The sequence below is a fragment of the Ovis canadensis genome, chromosome X, assembly GCF_042477335.2.
Source record: "Ovis canadensis isolate MfBH-ARS-UI-01 breed Bighorn chromosome X, ARS-UI_OviCan_v2, whole genome shotgun sequence".
Taxonomy (NCBI): Eukaryota; Metazoa; Chordata; class Mammalia; order Artiodactyla; family Bovidae; genus Ovis; species Ovis canadensis.
In genome coordinates, this window is record NC_091727.1 from 68,880,646 (window position 1) to 68,899,801 (window position 19,156).

Genomic DNA, 19,156 nt, shown 5'->3' on the forward strand with positions numbered 1-19,156 from the left:
CAAAGGAGAAAAGGAAAGATATAAGCATCTGAATGCAGAGTTCCAAAAAATAGCAAGGAGAGATAAGAAAGCCTTCCTCAGTGATCAATGCAAAGAAATAGAGGAAAACAACAGAATGGGAAAGACTAGAGATCTCTTCAAGAAAATTAGAGATACCAAGGGAACATTTCATGCAAAGATGGGCTCAAAAAAGGACAGAAATAGTATGGACCTCACAGAAGCAGAAGATATTAAGAAGAGGAGGCAAAAATACACAGAAGAACTGTACAAAAAAGACCTTCACAACCAAGATAATCATGATGGTGTGATTATGAGTTAGATTCCTGGAATGTGAAGTCAAGCGGGCCTTAGAAAGCATCACTACTAACAAACCTAGTGGAGGTGATGGAATTCCAGTTGAGTTATTTCAAATCCTGAAAGATGATGCTGTGAAAGTGCTGCACTCAATATGCCAGCAAATTTGGAAAACAGCAGTGGCTACAGGACTGGAGAAGGTCAGTTTTCATTCCAATCCCAAAGACAGGCAATGCCAAAGAATGCTCAAACTACCACACAATTTCACTCATCTCACGTGCTAGTAAAGCAATGCTCAAAATTCTCCAAGCCAGGCTTCAGCAATACATGAATGGTGAACTTGCAGATTTTCAAGCTGGTTCTAAAAAAGGCAGAGGAACCAGAGATCAAATTGCCAACATCAGCTGGATCATCTTAAATGCAAGAGAGTTCCAGAAAAGCATCTATTTCTGCTTTATTGACTATGCTAAAGCCTTTGACTGTGTGGATCTCAATAAACTGTGGAAAATTCTGAAAGAGATGGGAATACCAGACTACCTGACCTGCCTCTTGAGAAACCTATATGCAGGTCAGGAAGCAACAGTTAGAACTGGACATGGAACAATAGACTGGTTCCAAATAGGAAAAGGAGTACGTCAAGGCTGTATATTGTCACCCTGCTTATTTAACTTATATGCAGAGTACATCATGAGAAACGCTGGGCTGGAGGAAGCACAAGCTGGAATCAAGATTGCCGGGAGAAATATCAATAACCTCAGATATGCAGATGACACCACTCTTTTGGCATAAAGTGAAGAGGAACTAAAAAGCCTCTTGACGAAAGTGAAAGAGGAGAGTGAAAAAGTTGGCTGAAAGCTCAACATTCAGAAAACGAAGATCATGGCCTCTGGTCCCGTCACTTCATGGGAAATAGATGGGGAAAGAGTGTAAAAGTGGCAGACTTTATTTTGGGGGGCTCCAAAATCACTGCAGATGGTGATTGCAGCCATGAAATTAAAAGATGCTTACCCCTTGGAAGGAAAGTTATGACCAACCTAGATAGCATATTGAAAAGCAGAAACATTATTTTGCCAACAAAGGTCCATCTAGTCAAGGCTATGGTTTTTCCAGTGGTCATGTACAGATGTGAGAGTTGGACTGTGAAGAAAGCTGAGTGCCGAAAATTGATGCTTTTGAACTGTGGTTTTGGAGAAGACTCTTGAGAGTCCCTTGGACTGCAAGGAGATCCAACCAGTCCATTCTGAAGATCAGTCCTGGGATTTCTTTGGAAGGAATGATGCTAAAGCTGAAACTCCAGTACTTTGGCCACCTAATGCAAAGAGTTGGCTCATTGGAAAAGACTCTGATGCTGGGAGGGATTGGGGGCAGGAGGAGAAGGGGACGATAGAGGATGAGATGGCTGGTGGCATCACCGACTCGATGGACATGAGTTTGAGTGAACTGCAGGAGATGGTGATGGACAGGGACGCCTGGCGTGCTGAGATTCATGGGGTCACAAAGAGTCAGACACGACTGATTGACTGAACTGAACTGAACTCTACTGGGTACTTCGGAATGCATCAAAAAATAAGATGGGATTTCTGTGGTGGTCCAGTGATTAAGAATACAGCTGCCAATGCAGGGGACATGGGTTTGATCCCTGGCCCAGGAAGATCCCACATGCTGAAGAGCAATTAAGCCCTACTGAAGCTTGCACTCCTCAATAAGAGAAGGCACTGAAATAAGCAGCCCATGCATCACAAGGAAGAGTGGCCCCCACTCGCTGCAACTAGAGAAAGCCGCGTGCAGTAATGAAGACCCAGAATAGTCATAAATAAATATTAAGAAAATAAGATGGCTTGTCATCATTTAAAAGTCTACAAATAACAAATGCTGGAGGGGATGCATATGGAGGAAAGGGAGCCCTCCTACTCTGTCTGTGGGAATGTAAATTAGCATGGCTACTATGGAGAGCAGTATGGAGGTTCCTTAAGAAACCATATGACCCAGCAATCCCACTCCTGGGCACATATCTGGAGAAAAGAATACCTCATAAAGATACATATACCACAACATTCATTGCAATACTATATACAATAGCCAAGACATGGAAACAACCTAAATGTCCATCAATAGACGAATGAACAAAGAAGTTGTGGCACACAATGCAATACTACTCAGACATCAAAAGGAATGAAATAATGCCATTTGCAGCAACATGGATGGACCTAGAGATGATCATACTAAATGAAGTCAGACAAAGACAAATACCATATGATATCACACGTATGGGAAAGAAATACAATACAAATAATTTATTTACAAAACAGATACAGACTCACAGTCATAGAAAACAAATTTATGATTACCAAAGGGAAACATTGTGGGGAATAGATAAATTAGAGGTTTGGGATTAGCAGATACAAACTACTATATATAAAATAAACAATAAGGACCTACTGTATAGCACAGAGAACTGTATTTAGTATCCTGTAATAAACTGTAATGGAAAAGAATATGAAAAAGAATATATATACATTTGTATATGTTTAACTGAATCACTTTGCTATACATCAGAAACGAACACAAAATTGTAAATAAACAATACTTCAATAAAGATTTTCTTAAAAAAGACAGCCTGATGGATGATGGATAGAGGAATGGATTTTTAGACAGATACATGATAAAGCAATATAGTTAAATGTTAGTGGTAGACTCCAGTGTTGGGTATACAGATGTTTATAAGGTAATTATTCCATAAATGTTTGACATTTTTTATACTATGTTGAGAAAAAAATCCATAGTGTTTCTCAGAAGAAAGAAGGGAAAAGTGGGCTAGACTGAGGATATTTATGACTCAGTCTTTCTGAGATCCTTGTAGATCTGCCTCCCTAAATGACTTTGGATGAACTGACCTCCACTCCCAGTTCTTGTGTAAACTGGAAGCTTCTTAGCCATATCAACAAGCATCTGCTTCTGGACCTCAGGTCTCTCTTCATTTTCATAGCGCTCCTTGTCTGTATAGGACAAGTGGAACTGCAAGGAAAAGTGAGAGGCAAGACTTTACTTTCCAAGGTTCACAGAAAAGATTAAAGACAACAACATCTATTTAGATGAAAATATTTGTTACCCACCCTTTGATATTCAGGTACCAATTTGGCTTTTAACTTTCTCTGGATAATTATCTCATTTATCTTATCTGGCTTTTATCTCAACATTCATAACTCTAAGTGATAGGTAATATTGTTTTATAACCTAAGAAAATAAAATCTAAGTACCTTGTCGTGGTCATACTCAACTCAACTGGTAAAAGCAGCAAAACTAAGACCCAAACCAGTTCACCAAGACTTATGCCACTTCCATTCCACTATACAATAATATGATGTTGCATGTTAATAAGTGATACCTTGCTGCCAGCAGTGTCAAACTTTTTTTTTCTTTTTGCCTCCAAAATCACTGCAGATGGTGACTGCAGCCATGAAATTAAAAGACACTTACTCCTTGGAAGGAAAGTTATGACCAACCTAGATAGCATATTGAAAAGCAGAGACATTACTTTGCCAACAAAGGTCCATCTAGTCAAGGCTATGGTTTTTCCAGTAGTCATGTATGGATGTGAGAGTTGGACTGTGAAGAAGGCTGAGTGCCGAAGAATTGATGCTTTTGAACTGTGGTGTTGGGGAAGACTCTTGAGAGTCCCTTGGACTGCAAGGAGATCCAACCAGTCCATTCTAAAGAAAATCAGTCATTGGTGTTCATTGGAAGGACTGATGCTAAAGCTGAAACTCCAGTACTTTGGCCACCTCATGTGAAGATTTGACTCATTGGAAAAGACTCTGATGCTGGGAGGGATTGGGGGCAGGAGGAGAAGGGGACGACCGAGGATGGGATGGCTGGATGGCATCACGGACTCGATGGACGTGAGTCTGAGTGAACTCCAGGAGATGGTGATGGACAAGGAGGCCTGGCATGCTGCCATTCATGGGGTCACAGAGAGTCGGACACGACTGAGCAACTGAACTGAACTGAACTGAACTAAATGTCTCTTTTACAAGTAAAATTTCTTAAATCATTCAAATATTTGATACTGCCAATCTTTAAACTTTTAACTATTCTAGATAGCATGTAGTAGTTATGTTACTGTGATCTTAATTTGCACTCCTTTGACTACTAATGACATTCAGCACTGTTTTGAGTTTATTGCCCATTTGGGTATCTACCTGTGAAATGCCTATTCAAACCTTTTGTCCATTAAAAGTAATTGAGTTACATGTCTTTTTAAATTATTGATTTGTATTGTAATGATTTGAGTAATTTATATATTTTGGATACTAGTCCTTTGTTGAATATTTTGTAAAAGTCTGTGGCTTTCCCCTTTACTTCCTTTATGGTGCATTTTGAGGAACAGAAAATCTTGGTGGGAATGTAGAGTTATGCAACCACTTTGGAAAACTGTTTAACATTATCTATGTAGGCTAAATATATGCCAGCTCTATGACTCAGCAATTCCATCCCCAGTTACATATCTAAGAGAAATGAGTGTGTGTGCATGTTTATGTGTTTGTGTGTATTCCAAAAGACAGGTATAAGATCGTTAATAGCAGCTTTATTCATAACAGAAAAAATGGTAACAAGTGTCTTTTAATTGGTGAATTGATAAATCAATTGTGATAAAAGGGAATAACTAATAACTAAAAGGGAATGAACAACTGAAACATGCATCAGTATGAATGAATCTGGAAAACATTACACTGAGTGAAAGGCTTACAACACAACAGTATGTACTATGATTCTTTTTTTGTGTGAGGTTCAAGAATAGGCAAAATTAATCCATGGTGGTTACCTGTGAGAAGACATTGATTTGGAAAGGGTCTGAAGGAGATTTCTGAGGTGTTAGAAATATTCAAAATCTTAACATGGATAGTGATTATATGTGTGTGAATATAGGTAAAATTTATGAAATCATACACTTTACAGCTTAGTTCTTGGAAACGAGTATGTATTTATACATCAATAAAATAGTAAAACAAATAAATTAATAAAGTATTTAAGATAATTTAATGTATCTAACTTTAAAAACTAGAAATGTATTAAGTCAAACACTATTTTAAGAACCATACCTGTGGTACATTTTTATGGTATCATGTTATTCTAAGGTAGACTGACTGCCTGTAAGTATATGGAAATGTGTAGGGGAGTTTTTGGCTATCACAATAAACATAGTGCACCACAGGCATTTAACGGATGGAGGCCCAAGTAGCCAAGGATTCTGTGATGAACCGTACAGACACACACACTAAGACATTCTGCAGCCAGAAGTCTATAGATTAATATTATAAAATGTTAACTAAATAATGCAAATTTAATATAAAAACAAGTGGCAATTTTGTTTTCTCATAAGAAAAATTATATTAATTGGAAAGTGTAAAGTTTTATTTTTATCTTTTATTTTTATTTAATTTATTTTTATCTTTTTATTGAGGTATAGTTGATTTAAAAGTATAAAGTTTTAAACAATTCTTGCTAATGTGGATAATTAAAAGTAGCTGTTCTTGGGACTGTAACTTTGTTGTCTTATACTGTTCCAGCTTGAAAGGCAGAGACAATATTGTTAAAGCTTGTATGTGATGAAACCTTGTGGTTGTACAACAAGTAGGCTTTGGTTTGGAATAAGATGTCATGCCTGGATGTCCTATTTCTGGCACTAAGCAAGTGTTTTTAATGATTAGAATGCAATGAGCCAGCAAATGTGTTTTAAGTAGGACAATTGGTGATAAATCAGGATGTATTTGATATTCAGTTCAGTTCAGTCGCTCAGTTGTGTCTGACTCTTTGCGACCCTATGAATCACAGCATGCCAGGCCTCCCTGTCCATCGCCAACTTCTGGAGTTCACCCAAACTCATGTCCATTGAGTCGGTGATGCTATCCAGCCATCTCATCCTCTGTATTTGGTATTAGAGAAATTAATATTATGGCTATCAAATAGGCCCCAATGATTCACCTTTTTTTTATGGGAGTGTAGATTATGCAACCACTTTGGGAAGCTTTGACATTATCTCTGTGGTGCTGGAGAAGACTCTTGAGTGTCCCTTGGACTGCAAGGAGATCCAACCAGTTCATTCTAAAGGAGATCAGTCCTGGGTGTTCTTTGGAAGGAATGATGCTAAAGCTGAAACTCCAGTACTTTGGCCACCTCATGCGAAGGGCTGACTCATTGGAAAAGACTCTGATGCTGGGAGGGATTGGGGGCAGGAGTAGGGGACGGCAGAGGATGAGATGGCTGGATGGCATCACCGGCTTGACGGACGTGAGTTTGAGTGAACTCCGGGAGTTGGTGATGGACAGGGAGGCCTGGCATGCTGCAATTCCTGGGGTCGCAAAGAGTTGGACATGACTGAGTGAACTGACTGATTGACCTAAGCTAAACATATGCCAAATATTCACTTTTTATTTTTACCAATTAAAAATGATGAACATGTGGCCTTAAATGTTAGACATTTGCAGTGATTAGCTAAATCCATGCTGATTATGATCATCCATGCTGATTTCCCCAGCAATGTTTCCTCTGTGGTTATTCTCCATTTTTGTTCCACTGTGTTGCTTCAGGTTCTGAAATTAGACACTTGAGCCCTCCAAGGGATATTTTCATTTACGTATAGCTGTCAGTTGTTTTTTCTGGAAGGTGGATAGAGGCTGGTATCTTCTACTCTGCCATCTTTCTGACATCACTCAGTCAAATCTGTTTTTTTCTTTTTTTCTTCCTTTCACTTTCAACCTATTTACGTCTTTGGTTCTAAAGTGAGCCACTTATAGACAGTATAAAGATAGATAATAATATTTACCTATTATGCAAATATCTGCCTTTTAATTAAATATTTAATTAAACATATTTCAAATCATTGCTCATAAGAAAGAACTTTTGCCATTTTCTACTTTCTATATGTGTAATATCTCATGTTCCTCAATTCTTGCATTACTACCTTACTTTGTGTTTTATAAAAATTTATTGGAACAGAATTCATTTACAATGTTGTATTAATTTCTGGCATACAGCAACGTGATTTGGTTATGCATGTGAAGTCGTTCAGTTGTGTCTGACTCTTGGAGACCCCATGGACTGTGGCCTACCAGGCTCCTCCGTCCATGGGATTTTCCAGGCAAGAATACTGGAGTGGGTTGCCATTTCCTTCTCCAGGGGATCTTCCCAACCCAGGGTTTGAACCCAGGTCTCCTGCATTGCGGGCAGACACTTTACTGCCTGAGCCATCAGGGAAGGCTTGGTTATGTGCATATATATATATATATATATATATATATATATATATTTACTCTTTTAGATTCTTTTCTCATACAGGCAAACAGGTTATCATAGAATATTGAGTACAGTTCCCTGTGCTATACAGTAGGTCCTTGCTGGTTATCTATCTTGTATGTAGTCATGTGTGTACGTTCATCCAAAGCTCCTGATTTGTCCATCCCCACAATGTTTCCCCTTTGGCAACCATAAGTTTGTTTTTGGTATCTGTAAGTGTGTTTCTGTTTCATAAATAAGTTCTTTGGCATCATTTAAAAAACTTAAGATTCCACATATGAGAGATCATATGATATTTGTCTTTCTCTGTGTTTAATTTTATTTTGTATGTGTACAATTTTAAGTGGGAAAACTAAAATCAGTACTTTTCCTAATGTTGGGAGGCTGTTGAAATTTCTTCCACTGTTTTATTTCCTACTTTGGAAACTAATCTGTGTTACAGTAATCACATGTTATAAGTACGTGATATGATTAGAAATTTTTCATGTACCCTCCCAAATAATGCATGAAACACTTTCATTCAAGGGAACACAGTTTGAAAATGATCAATTTAACTATTGTAATTTTTCTCATTGTCTCACTGAGTTCTAAATTATTACAGTTTCATAGAATTCAACTAGAGGAGTCCTCAGAATCAAGTGATTCCTTGTTTCGCTCATTATCTCAACAATGCAGGTAGTAGTTTACTAGTCTTAAAGATATCAATAGCTGGTGATTACACAAACTCCTTCAATAGACTACGTTAATTTTAACTTACATTTATTACTCCAAGTCCTTTTTAAAGACTACCTTGAATCTTTCCTTTGTAATGGAAGGTTATTTGTTCCTCTTTTTGCCCTCTTCTTGCCTCATTGGCATTTCTACTTTCCTCTGTCTTTAGTCTTTATGAAGTAAGCAGTATTCTTACCTTCTGGTTCGGCTGTTGTGGGAGTGTAAAAATAGACTTCCAGTAGGTCCAGGTAAAGAACACAAAGATGGCATGGTAGAATATGAGGTAGATAACTGAAATTTAAGGGGAAAAAATCAGCATTTATGTTATATTTTCACCCATTTCTAAGAGTTCAGAAAGATGTAAAGCTCAACAAAAAATCTCTATTTTGTTTTCCTATTACCAAGTATTTTCTAGTATTATTATGAAAGGCTAATTTTTACCTTTTCCCCATAAAGTGACAGAAACAATTTATAATGGCAAATTTGGAATCAGAGACTTTTTGGGAGTTGCATATTTTAAAAGTTGCCACATGATCCTGGGAATAAAGGGGAAATGTCCCTTATGATAATGTGAGGGGGAGCTAGTGTTGCCAATTGTCATTCTCTCTGCCACTATGCATACTGAAAGATAATAATGATAGCATTTGCACAGTGCTATAGAGTTTACAATGTGCTTTCATAATGTTATCTAATTTTATTTTTTCAACACATTTGTGAGATAAGTAATAAGTAGATAAGCAATAAGGACAGTTGATCAACTATCAGGGTAGTCAATTATCCAAAGTCACACAGCTACTATACAATGTGTGTGTGTGCTAAGTCATTTCAGTCATGTCTGACTCTTTGTGACCCTATGGACTGTAGTCCTCTAGGCTCCTCTGTCCATGGGATTCTCCAGGCAATAATACTGGAGTGGGTTCCCATGCCCTCCTCCAGGGGATCTTCCAGATCAGGGATCGAACCACCGTCTCTTACATCTCTTGCACTGGCAGGCGGGTTCTTACCAGGAGTGCCACCTGGGAAGCCTCCACTATACAGAGTAGCCAGGTCTTTAACACAGGGCTTCTGACTGTAAATCACAAGTTTTTCTTTTCAGTTGCCCCAGCGACTACACACTTTTGAAATGTGAGATGTACTTTTGAGACATTTGTGGCTTGCCATCTCTTTTTATACTCTTTGCCTCCTAGATAGCTCTTCTGATACAGGAAAGTTCAGTATTCTCCAGAGCCATTTTGAGACTGTCATCTTACTGTTTCATTGTGAATCCTTGTATGATAAAGTTTTATTACTTCAATCTATGAGGAAGACTCAAGGGAATGATGTGACTTGAGACCAAGTTAATAGGGCCGATTCTCTCACATATTTATAATAGAATGGAAAAAAGCTGGCACAGTGCTCTCAGCCCTGTGGTACAAGATCTTTTTAATGGCTTGTTTTGTGTAATTATGAAATCTCATTTCAAATTCAAGCAATAGAAAGCAAATGCCCACCATACACACATATATAACCTCCTCCCTCTCCCTCCTAAAGCAAAACACTTATTTTGTGTTTGATGTGTATCTTTCCAGATCCTCTATTTTCATATGTCTATATAAATATCAATGTACAAATACAATACACATAGGTAATTTTTGTTATAATAAAAGTTTTCATTGTATTTTGAAAGGTAATACATTCAAAAGGTTGAAAATAGTACACAGTGAAAAGTCTCCCTTCTAGCCTTGTCCTTCAGCCATCCAGATTCCCTCCCTGGAAGCAACAAATGTCATACTGTCATGACTTTATTCTTCATCCTATCAGGTTTTATGCACATAAAGGCATCAAAACAATGGGCTTTTTAAAACAAATAGCACTGTTTTGCATTCTACTTCTATTTCACTTGCTATGAGTTGGAGAGCATTCCACTTAGTACAACTTGAGAGACTGAGCTTCCTTATTTTCCTTTTTAAAAAGTGTCATGGATTAAGATTTAACAGAACCTCCCTGAAAGACCTCTTCACAAAGAAAAGCCACCATACAAAAAAGGAGGGAATCCCTCAAGAAACAGTTTCCACTGAGTCAGAGACCTCCATTGTGTTCTTGTGCACTGAAATTTGGAACTCAAGTTAAGGCCCTTACATTTCTGGTGAAATTCCTCCTAATAGATTGAACCTAGGCTGGTCTTTGGAGAGAGATCAAGCCCTGAGTCTTTAGAGAGGGAGCACTGACTCCTAGACACTAGACAACCAGAGAACTCACCCTAGGGAATGTCCAATAGTGAGAACTCACACAAAGGAAACCACTGAATACAAGATCCGGCATCACCCAACTACCAGTAGCACCCTATGCAGGACGCCTCACCTAAACAACAAACAAAACAAAAATACAAATGTAATCATCAGCAGACAGGATAACCACCTCACTCAGTTTGCCCATCAGAGGAAAAAACAAACAAACAAACAAAAGCTCAGCACAAATCTCACCCTAATTGAAGCTTACACAAACCACTGAACCAAACTTAGGAGGGCAGAAACCAAAAGGAAGAAATAATTCAACCTTGAAACTTGGGAAAAGGAGACCTCAGACACACCATGCTAAAAAAAATAAATAAATAAAAGTCAGAGAAACACGACACAAATGAAGGAACAAACTAGAAACATAGAAGTCCAAATAAATGAAGAGGAAATGGGCAAACTCCCTGAAAAATAATTCAGAATAATGATAGTAAAGATGATCAAAAATCTTGAAAACAAAATGGAGAAAATGTAAGAATCAATTAACAAAGACCTAGAAGAATTAAAGAATAAACATACAGAGACAAACAACACAATCACTGAAATTAAAAATACTCTAGAAGGAATCAATAGCAGAATACCTAAAGCAAAAGAATAGTGAGCTGGAAGATAAAATGGTGGAAATAACTACTGAAGAGCAGAATATAGTAAAGAGAATGAAAAGAACTGAGGATAGTCTCAGAGACCTCTGGGACAATATCAAACGCATCAACATTCGAATAAAAGGGGTCCCAGTAAAAGAAGAGAAAAAGAAAGGGTATGAGAAAATTTTTGAAGATACTATAGTTGATAATTTCCCCAACATGGAAAAGGAAATAATCAAGTCCAAGAGGCACAAAGAGTCCCATACAGAATAAACCCAAGGAGAAACATCCCAAGACACATACTAATCAAACTATGAAGACTAAACACAAAGAAAGAATATTAAAAGCAGCAAGGGAGAAACAAGTGACATATAAGGGAAACCCCATACGTTTAACAGCTGATCTTTCAGCAGAAACTCTACAGGCCACAGGGGAATGGCAGGGTATATTTAAAGTACTGAAAGGGAAAAATCTACAACCAAGATTACTGTACCTGGCAAGGATTTCATTCAACATTGATGGAGAAATAAACAGCTTTTCAGACAAGCAAAAGTTAAGAGGATTCAGTATCACAAAACCAGCTTTACAATAAATGTTAAAGGGACTTATATAGCCCAGAAATACAAAGGAAGAAAAAAGATCTACAAAATCAACCCCAAACAGTTAAGAAAATGACAATAGGAACATATATATCAATAATTACTTTAAATGGAAATGGATTAAATACTTCAACCAAAAGACACAGACTGGCTGAAGGGATACAAAAACAAGACCCATAAATATGCTGTTTACAAGAAACCCACTTCAGACCTCAAGACACATTATAGACTGAAAGTGAGAGGATGGAAAAATATATTCCATGCAAATGGGAAGCAAAAGAAAGCTGGAATAGCAATCCTCATATCAGACAAAATAGAGCTTAAAATAAAGAAGATTAAAAGAGATAAGGAAGCCCACTACATAACAATCAACAGATCAATCCAAGAGAAAGGCATAACAATTGTAAATATCTATGCACCCAACATAGGAGCACCTCAATACATAAGACAAACACTAACAGACATAAAAGGAGAAACTGACAGTAACACAATAATAGTAGGAGACTTTAACACCCCACTCACACCAAAGGACAGATCATCAAAACAGAAAATTAATAAGGAAACACAAGTCTTAAATGGTACATTAGATGAGATGTATCTCATTGATATCTTCAGGACATTCCATCCAAATGCAGAAGAATACACCTTCTTCTCAAGTGCACATGGAACATTCTCCAGGATAGACCACATCTTGGGTCACAAATCAAACCTCAGTAAATTTAAGAAAATTGAAATTGTATCAAGCATCTTCTCTGACCACAATGCTATGAGACTAGATATCAATTGCAAGAAAAAAACTGTAAGAAACACAAACATATGGAGATTATACAACACATTACTAAATAACCAACAGGTTACTGAAGAAATCAAAAGGGAAATCAAAAAATTTCTAGAAACAAATGACAATGAAAACACAACAACTCAAAACCTACAGGATGCAGCAAAAGCAGTTCTAAGAGGGAAGTTTTTAGCAATACAATCCTACCTCAAGAAACAAGAAAAACATCAAATAGACCACCTAACTTTACTCCTAAAACAACTGGAAAAAGAAGAACAAAAAACCCCACAAAAATTAGTAGAAGGAAAGAAATCATAAAGATCCAAGGAGAAATAAATGAAAAAGAAATGAAAGAAACAATAGTAAAGATTAATAAAACTAAAAGTTGGTTCTTTGAGGAGATAAACAAAATTGATAAACCTTTAGCCAGACTCATCAAGAAAAAGAGAGAAAAATCAAATCAACAAAATTAGAAATGATAAAGGAGACATTACAACAGACAATCCAGAAATACAAAGGATTATAAGAGACTATTATGAACACCTATATGGCAATAAAATGGACAGATTCTTAGAAAAGTTCAATTTCTTCTAGATTCACCTGGAAGAAATGGACAGATTCTGAGAAAAGTTCAATCATCCAAGACTGAAACAGGAAGAAATAGAAATTATGAATGACTGAATTACAAGCACTGAAATTGAAGCTGTGATTAAAAAATCTTCCAAAAAACAAGCCCAGGACTAGATGGCTTCACGGGAGAATTCTATGAAGCATTTAGAGAAGAGCTAATGCCTATCCTTCTAAAACTCTTTCAAAAAATTGCAGAGGAAGGAACACTTCCAAACACATTCTATGAGGCCATCATCACCCTGATACCAAAACCAGACAAAGACAAAAAAAAAAAAAAAAAAGAAAGAAAGAAAACTACAGGTCAATATCACTGATGAACATAGATGAAAAAATCCTTAACAAAATTTTAGCAAACAGAAGCCAGCAGCACATCAAAAAGCTCATACACCATGATCAAGTTGGGTTTATTTCAGGGATGAAAGGATTCTTCCATATATGAAAATCAATCAATGTGATACACTGCATGAACAAACTGAAAGATAGATACCATATGATAATCTCAATAAATGCTGAAAAATCCTTTGACAAAATTCAGCGCCCATTCACGGTGAAAACTCTTGAGAAAATGTGCATGAAAGGAACCTACCTCAACATAGTAAATGTCATATATGATAAGCCTACAGCAAACATTATTCTTAATGGTGAAAAACTGAAAGCATTCCTCCTAAGATCAGGAAAAAGACAAGGGTCCTACCTAAGGAGACAGAAGAACTGTACACAGAAAATTATAAGACACTAATGAAAGAAATCAAAGATGTCATAAACAGATGGAGAGATATCCCATGTTCCTGGGTAGGAAGAATTAATATTTTAAAAATGACTATACTACCAAATGCAATCTACAGATTCAATGCAATCCCTATCAAATTACCAATGGCATTTTTCACAGAACTAGAACAAAAAATTTCACAATTCATATGGAAGCACAAAAGACTCCGAATAGCCAAAGCAGTCTTAATAAAGAATAGAGCTGGAGGAACCAACTTCCTGACTTCAGATTATACTACAAAGCTACAGCCATCAAGACAGTATGGTACGGGCACAAAAACAGAAATATAGACCAATGGAACAAGATAGAAAGCCCAGAAATAAACCCATGCAGCTATGGGTACCTTAGTTTTGACAAAGGAGGCAAGACTATACAATGGGGCAAAAACAGCCTCTTCAATAAATGGTGTTGGGAAAACGGGACAGTTACATGTAAGAAAATGAAATTAGAAGACTTCCTATCACCATACACAGAGATAAACTCAAAATGAACTAAAGACCTAAATGTAAGACCAGAAACTATAAAACTCTTAGAGGAAAACATAGGCAGAATACTCTATAACATAAATCAAAGCAAGATCCTCTATGACCCACCTCCTAGAGTAATGGAAATAAAAACAAAAGTAAACAAGTAAGACCTGATTAAACTTTAAAGCTTTTGCACAGCAAAGGAAACTATAAGCAAGGTGAAAAGACAACCCTCAGAACTGGAGAGAATAATAGCAAATGAAAGAATTGACAAAGGATTAATTTCCAAAATATACAAGGAGCTCATACAACTCAATACCAGAAAAACAGACAACCTAATCAAAACATGGGAAAAAGACCTAAACAGAGATTTGTCCAAAGAAAACAAACATATGGCCAAAAACACACGAAAAGATGCTCAACATTGCTCATTATTCAAGAAATGCAACACAATGGAGTATTACTCAGCGGTTAAAAAGAATTCATTTGAATCAGTTCTGATGAGATGGATGAAACTGGAGCCGATTATACAGAGTGAAGTAAGCCAGAAAGAAAAACACCAATACAGTATACTAACACATATATATGGAATTTAGGAAGATGGCAATGACGACCCTGTATGCAAGACAGGGAAAGAGACACAGATGTGTATAACGGACTTTTGGACTCAGAGGGAGAGGGAGAGGGTGGGATGATTTGGGAGAATGACATTCTAACATGTATACTATCATGTGAATTGAATCGCCAGTCTATGTCTGACGCAGGATGCAGCATGCTTGGGGCTGGTGCATGGGGATGACCCAGAAAGATGTTATGGGGAGGGAGGTGGGAGGGGGGTTCATGTTTGGGAATGCATGTAAGAATTAAAGATTTTAAAATGTAAAAAATAAAAAACTAAAAAAAAAATAAAATAAAATAAAATAAAAGTAAAAAAAAAAAAAAAAAAAGCTACAATGAGATATCACCTCACACCAGTCAGAATGGCCATCATCAAAAAGTCTACAAACAATAAATGCTGGAGAGAGTGTGGAGAAAAGGGAACACTCTTGCACTGTTAGTGGGAATGTAAATTGATACAGCCACTATGGAAGATGTTATGGAGATTTCTTTAAAAACTAGGAAGAAAACCACCATATGACCCAGCAATCCCACTCCTAGGCATATACCCTGAGGAAACCAAAATTGAAAAATACACATGTATCCCATTGTTCACTGCAGCACTATTTACAATAGCTAGAACATGGAATCAACCTAGATGTCCATAGACAGATGAATGGATAAAGCAGTTATGGTACATATACACAATGGAATATGACTCAGCCATAAAAAGGAACACAGTTGAGTCAGTTCTAATGAGGTGGATGAACCTAGAACCTATTATACAGAGTGAAGTGAGTCAGAAAGAGAAAGATAAATATTGTATTCTAATGCATATATACAGAATCTATAAAAATGGTACTGAAGAATTTATTTACAGGGAAACAATGGAGAAACAGACATAGAGAATAGACTTATGGGCATGTGGAGAGGGGAGAAGAGGGTGAAATGTATGGAAAGAGTAATACAGAAACTTACATTACCGTATGTAAGATAGCCAACGAGAATGCGTTGTATGGCTCAGGAAACTGAAACGGTGGCTCTGTGTCAGTCTGGAGGGGTGGGATGGGGAGGGAAATGGGAGGGAGGTTCAAAAGGGAGGGGATATATGTATACCTATAGTTGATTCATGTTGATGTTTGACAGAAAACAACAAAATTCTATAAAGCAATTATCCTTCAATAAAAAATAAGTTAATTTAAAAAATTTATCAGCTCTTGTTTCATCCTTAACTTCTTCAGTGACTAAAGGCCTTCCACTTTCTTCTTTATCCCCTTCTACACTGTTTTCATTTTATGAGGTTCTATTACTTTTATAATTGATAAAATAAAGTTTTGTTAAGTTCATCCTTGATAAATTATTAAATAAATTATAGCATATCAACACCATGGAATACCTTGAGGTCATTAAAAAATTAAATATGTTTGTATATACTAATATTGAAGGACACCTATGATATATTATTAAGTGAAAAAAACTAAATCATAGGACAATATGCACAGTATCATCCAGATTAAAAAACAACCAATCCTATATAAACTATAGAAATCCATAATCATTTGTTTGTATGTAAATACACAGAGAAAGATCTAGAAGATATAAATCCAACCAAATATACTAGTTAACTGTGAACAGACATTGATAGGGCTGGAGTCAATGTGAGGAAGACTTTTTTCTTATATATTTTTTATAGCTTGAATTTTCAATAAACATTATTTTTGTAACAAAATTATATTAATTGAAGTCAGTGTATTGATATTATTATATGTAATTATCATAATTACATTAATATTAAAATCAACATAATATTCTTTTAGAAGTGGGTTAGTGCATAAAAAGAGCTTTTGTCTGGTCCCCAAATCCTCCTTATAAAGTAATTTTATAATAATAAATATAAAACAGTATGTTATATCCATGCAGTTACAATCAATTAATTTACAACAAAGGAGGCAAAGACATCTAAAAGAATGAAATTAGATCATTTTCTCATATCATATACAAAAATAACTCAAAATGGATTAAAGACCTAAATGTAAGACTAGAAACCATAAAAATCCTAGAAGAGAATGAAGGCAGAACATAAATCATACTATGCATAAATCATAAATCATAGTAATATTTTTTGGATCTGTCTCCTAAGGCACAGAAAACAAAGCAAAAACAAACAAATGGGAACTAATGTAAATTATAAGCTTCTGCAGAGCAAATGAAATCACTAACTAAATGAAAAGACAACCTACCGAATGGGAGAACATATTTGCAAATGATAAAGGGTTAATATCCAAAATATGTAAATAGCTAGTACAATTCAACAACAACAACAACAACAGCCAAGTAGAAAAATTGGGCAGAAGACTTCAATATTCATTTTTCCAAAGAAGACATACAGGTGGTCAACAGGTACATGAAAAGCTGTTCAACATTGCTAATCATTAGAGAAATGAAAATCAAAACCACAATGAGATGTCACCTCACAACTATCAGAATGGCTATCATCAAAACGAACACAAATAATAAATGTTGGCAAGGATGTGGAAAAAAGGGAACCTTCATACACTGCTTGTAGGAATGTGAATTGGTGCATCTACTGTGGAAAACAGAATGGAAGTTTCTCAAAGAAACTAAAACTAGAACTATCATATGATCTAGCAATTTTACTTCCTGGGTATATATCCACAGAAAACAAAATCACTAATTTGAAAAGATACATGCACTCCAATGTTCATATGGGAACAACCTAAGTATCCATCAACAGAAGAACAGATATATATATATATATATATATATATATATATACATACACACACACAATATACATATATATACATACAATGGTATACTACTCAGCCATAAAAAGAATAAAATTTTGCCTTTTGCAACAACAGGGATGGGCTTGGAGGGTATCATGCTTAGTGAAGTAAGTCAGACAGAGGAAGACAAATACTGTACGTTATCACTTATATGTAGAATCTAGGAAATAAAACAAACTAGTGATTATAGTAAAAAAGAAACAAACTCATAGGTGTAGAGAACAATCTAGTGATTACCAGTGGGAAAGAGAAGTGGGGAGGAGCAAGGAGGGGTAGGGGATAAAGAGGTACAAACTACTATGTATGAAATAAATAAGCAAAAAGGATATATTGTACAAGACAGATTGAGTATAATCTATACAAATTTTGAATCACTGTTGTACCTGACACTAATTTTTTTTTTTAAAAGGAAACAAGGTTGGTTTCTTCTGAGGCCTCTTCTCCTGGTTAGTAAATGGTGATCTTCCTTTCTCTTCACATGGTCTTCCTGCTGTGTGTGTCTTTCTCCTAATCTCCTTTGCTTTTATAAGGACAGCAGTCATATTGGTTAAAGCCCACCCTAGCTATCTCATTTTTACTTAATTACTTCTTTAAAGATTCTACCTCCAAATACAGTCACATTCTAAGTTACTTGGGGTTAGGATTTCAGCATATGAATTTTGAAGGAACACAATTGAGCCCATAACAGTTCTATTATTTAGAATTGCATCTATTTCTAAAAAGGTAAATAATTATAATCATTTTTAACTTTAAATGAGAAACTAGAGAATTTAGCATGCAAACCATTCAAAATACAAATTAATTCTCACATAATGAGTTAAATATTTGCTTAAAATGATTGATTGCCCTTTTTGGAAATGCACCACTGTGGTCAACACATTACTCTTGATTACATATGGATTGCCTGATAGGTTGTGCCTAATCTCATTCTTAAATTCATCCCTTAGCCTCACTAATCCTTGGAGTCTACCAAATTTTTAACCTGTAGCTCATCCCATAGCCACACTTCAGGGGTAGAGGAGCAAGACTTTCTACTCTAGATTTTCAAAATTTAGATAGCATGATGCTGAATGAGATTATCCATGCAAAATACTCTTATGAAAGCAAAATGCATTATTATTCTGTTTTCTAGTAGTCTATGAAAGAACATATGGACTCATGTCTTAAAAGAATTATGGAGTTCTGTATAATCAAGGGTGACATAATATATAGTATCTGGACTGTGGTTCAGATGATCTGAGCTTTAATCCTTTCTGTGCACTAGAATCATTTGACAAAATATTTATAAGGGCAGTAGTACAAATAATAGTACTGAAATATATTATCTTTCTAAGAAGAAAGATCTTTTAGG

At 36.0% G+C, this 19,156-nt stretch overlaps 1 protein-coding gene across 1 annotated transcript in view; it reads right to left on the bottom strand.

Annotated features, from left to right (window-relative positions):
* Nucleotides 1–19,156, bottom strand: part of ZDHHC15 (zinc finger DHHC-type palmitoyltransferase 15) — a 115,430-nt gene that overhangs the window by 63,157 nt on the left and 33,117 nt on the right. Inside the window, exons 3-4 of the mRNA XM_070291849.1 lie at nucleotides 8,495–8,589; nucleotides 3,189–3,309 (exon numbers count right to left, since the gene is read on the bottom strand). Of these exons, the coding sequence (XP_070147950.1) occupies nucleotides 3,189–3,309; nucleotides 8,495–8,589 (216 nt within the window). The remainder of the gene's footprint in view (nucleotides 1–3,188; nucleotides 3,310–8,494; nucleotides 8,590–19,156) is intronic.